Here is a 3426-nt window from a genome sequence, read left to right on the forward strand (position 1 = left end):
AGAAGATTTAAAAAACTTATAGATGTATGGCAGCTGAAAAAGACTTATCAATGCATCTTTTTGACAAACATAAAGAACATAAGTAATTAAAGTTTTAATTAAATTACTGCATCATGCTTTTCAGTGATCAAAGGCCTGAGTGTTCATTTTAAAAGTGTAAAATTCTCAGAATAACATTAAATATTCTTCACTTTAAATCTTACCTTTATCAACTCATCAGCTACAGTTCTACTGTATTTTGCATTACATTTGCTTCAAAACTTAAAACACTAAGAATGGTTAAAAGATGTGATTTTCCATTTTGATCTTTATTGCAGGCATGATTCCAAGAAAAGGAGTTGTCCAGTCTGTCCTGAGGGAGCTGCAAGAGGCCACGGAGAGCATGGGCCTGAAGGCACTCCTTAAAGTAGCCCTGGAAGTGGAGAAGGCCCTGTCCCATTTCCAGCTCCCCTCGGCTCCCTGTAAAGAAATTTCACCCTTGACAGGCATTGACGAGGTGGCCCAGAGATTGTACCCTGCAGATGCACCAGCAGACCTGGTTCCCCTGGTCTGCATGGGAGAAGGAAACCTGCTTTTTGATGCAGTGAGTCTGCTGCTGGTGGGCACCACAAGTCTGAGTATGGAGTTGCAGGTGAGGACAGTGGTGGAAATGTTGCTTTGGAAACAGCACTACCTCTGTGGGATGATTGATTCCAAGGTGATGCTGCAGGCAGCCCGATTTTCCCTCTGTGCCGAGGAATCTGAGGACATGCTTAATCTACCCATGGCTGTACTGGAAGCTATCTTTGACGCAGATGTTAAGGCCTCCTGTTTCCCTGGCTCGTTCGCAAACATGTGGCACGTATATGCGTTGTCCTCTGTCCTCCAGTGCAACATTTATTCCATCTATCCCATGTACAATCTCAAGATACGACCCTATTTCAGTCGCCTCATACGACCCAGGACTTGGCCCAAATACTCTGAACCAGCAACAATCCACATAATGTGGTCTGGGGAACTAGAAGCAGGTTCCATATTCAAACCTCACAACTTTGTGGCCTTGGTCCAAGCCAGTAGTTTGAGCCTAGGTGGCAAGAACAAAGAACAACAAGTCTTTCCTGTAGAGACCCTTGAGCTCTTGAATCAGGACTCTCAGCTGCTGTACTCCAAGCTTAAAGATCAGATCAAAGATAACATCACCAGGAGCACCTTCTACCGCTGGAGGAGGCAAACCCAAGAGCACCGCAAGAGATCAGCAGTCCGGTATGAAGCCAAACATTTTTTCCAGTCCACCTATCTAGAGGGAAAAGTTGTGCCCCTCCATCAGTTCAAAAAATTCTTCCCTGAAATCTCCAGGTCAACATACTATGCTTGGAAACATGAGCTCCTATCTACTGGCTTAAAACTGTCTGGAGGCTCTATTGATGAGGTAAGCCCTGGAGACTTTGACCAGGACTCCTGGTCCTCTCCAGAAGGTAAGATCCGTAAACGCCAAGACAGCTTTGCTGGTTTATTGAACCTCAGTTGTGAGAAGTCAGAGGGAGACGGACCTCCGATCCACGTTAAGATGCAGGAGGCGAAGAGATGTTTGCAAAGTTCCATTGCTATGAATTCCTCCTTACCATACCGGATTTTCAAAAGAAGGTTTCCAGGCATTTCCAGATCAACATACTACAACTGGAGAAGAGAAGCCTTGTTGTTCAGCCCTTTCAAAGATGTCTCAGGGAGTAGCGAAGAAAGCTCAGATGCTGACAAAATCCACAGTCCAAGTAAGGAAAGGTCCCCTTCTGGGACAGAGCCCCCCAAAATAACCCCTAGAGTCAAGGTTCGCAGGAGCAAACATAAGAGGTTTAGGTTAGTCTACCTCCACAAGAAGAGACTCAGAGAAGAGGCCAAGGCGTATGTCCTTAAGTCAAAAATGCCTTTCTGCAAATTTAAGTGCAAGTTCCCCTCCATCTCAGTTTGTTTCTACTGGCTCTGGAGACACAGCCTCAGCAGAAAGGGTGAGAAAAGGGTCAATGTAAGTTTGGAGACAGAGGAGCATGATGTTTTCAACATCACTAAAGATGAGGTGGAAAACAAGATGACGGATCAAGAAATTTTTGCCATTGAAGAGAACACTAATTACTTGAAAGGACAAACCATTATCCCTTACGAAACTAGGATCCCAGCATTCTCTCCTAACAAAACTAACGACGAGCAAATGTTTGTTATGGACGTGGTGGCCTTAGCCAACTTCAAGGCCAAAGCCAAACTGTTCCTTCAACAACGCTTTGAGGAGAAGACCTTTCCCACTTTTAAAGAGTTCAGATCCTACTTTCCCCTAACTCCCCGTTCAACCTACTACATGTGGAAGAGAGCCTTACATCACGGTGTGCCCTTAATTCATGGCTGATAGTCCAAAGGCTTCAGAAATTCCTGTAGGTTCCTCTAAACAAGCGTACCATAGAACCTCTAACGTGGTGTCATAAATTGTCGTATTTCTGTCACTGAGTCATCAATGGCCACCCAATTTTTATGAATTTGTTAAGTAAAGCCTAATGTAATGAAATTGCAGTAAATGCATCTTAATTTGTTCCTTTTTTTCTTTAACCACTTGACTCCAGATCACAGACATTTGCATGTGTGTGAAAAGAGACAGTCTTTAAGTTCCACTTACAACTTGATGGCCCCAGGCAAAAGGCAGTTCAAAGCCAGGCTGAGTGGGCTTTCTTTGGGTATGGTTTGTCTTTCTTTGGTTTAAATTTTAAATTGCCTCCCAGTATTGTGCTTGGGTAACTCTTATTTTAATGTTTTGATTATTTTAATTGTTTTCTAAACTTGTAAAGACCATTTCTTTTCTTCTTGTTTGCTTTCTACTGGATTATTATCTTATGATTATTAATCCTAGGTTTTTCCTCCCCTGCAAATAGTCATAACTTGAAACAATTGTGTTCCTCTGTTATGGTTCAGCTGTGTAGCATTAACACTGTTGGGTTTTCTTTTCACTTAGCTATGGGAATTGGTTAGTGTTATCTCTATTCAGAAATGTATTCACTTTCATCACAAACAAAATACAGAAACTCATTACATTCATTGCATCATATCAGACCATTGTAAACTGTGTGGGGACTGCACAAATGCTATATTTTGTCCAGTTTCATGCAGTAAGATGTATTTGCACTAATTTGAAGACCTTTCAATGCTAAACATTTGCACCTTTTTTATGCGATTGGACTTTGCTTTAAGATGTGATCTGCATACCCCATTTGTTTTGCTGCTTTTTGTTTTAATCATTAAGGAACAAATTGTATTGTGATACACTTGTAAATTTCACAGAGAGTTTTTGTTGTTGTTGTTGGTATTGTTGTTATTGTTGCTGAACTACCTACTTAGCATTTTGTTTTTTCTTTGCCTAATATGGCATCTTATTTTTTTTCCACTTAGAAAAACTATTTTTAAGCAGAT

The 3426-nt window shown here is 41.6% G+C and overlaps 1 protein-coding gene across 1 annotated transcript; it reads left to right on the top strand.

The window, feature by feature from the left end:
* The first annotated feature begins 319 nt into the window (after positions 1-319).
* vrtn (vertebrae development associated) lies at positions 320-2374 on the top strand. Its single transcript, XM_030773055.1, has one exon. It carries the CDS (start codon positions 320-322, stop codon positions 2372-2374), a length of 2055 nt encoding a protein of 684 aa, XP_030628915.1.
* Positions 2375-3426: the final 1052 nt, after the last annotated feature.

Source organism: Chanos chanos, chromosome 4, assembly GCF_902362185.1.
Source record: "Chanos chanos chromosome 4, fChaCha1.1, whole genome shotgun sequence".
In the NCBI taxonomy this organism is placed as follows: Eukaryota; Metazoa; Chordata; class Actinopteri; order Gonorynchiformes; family Chanidae; genus Chanos; species Chanos chanos.

Bases quoted from the DNA above. Each gene is read 5' to 3' on its own strand.
- vrtn (XM_030773055.1), top strand. From the start codon at position 320: ATGATTCCAAGAAAAGGAGTTGTCCAGTCTGTCCTGAGGGAGCTGCAA.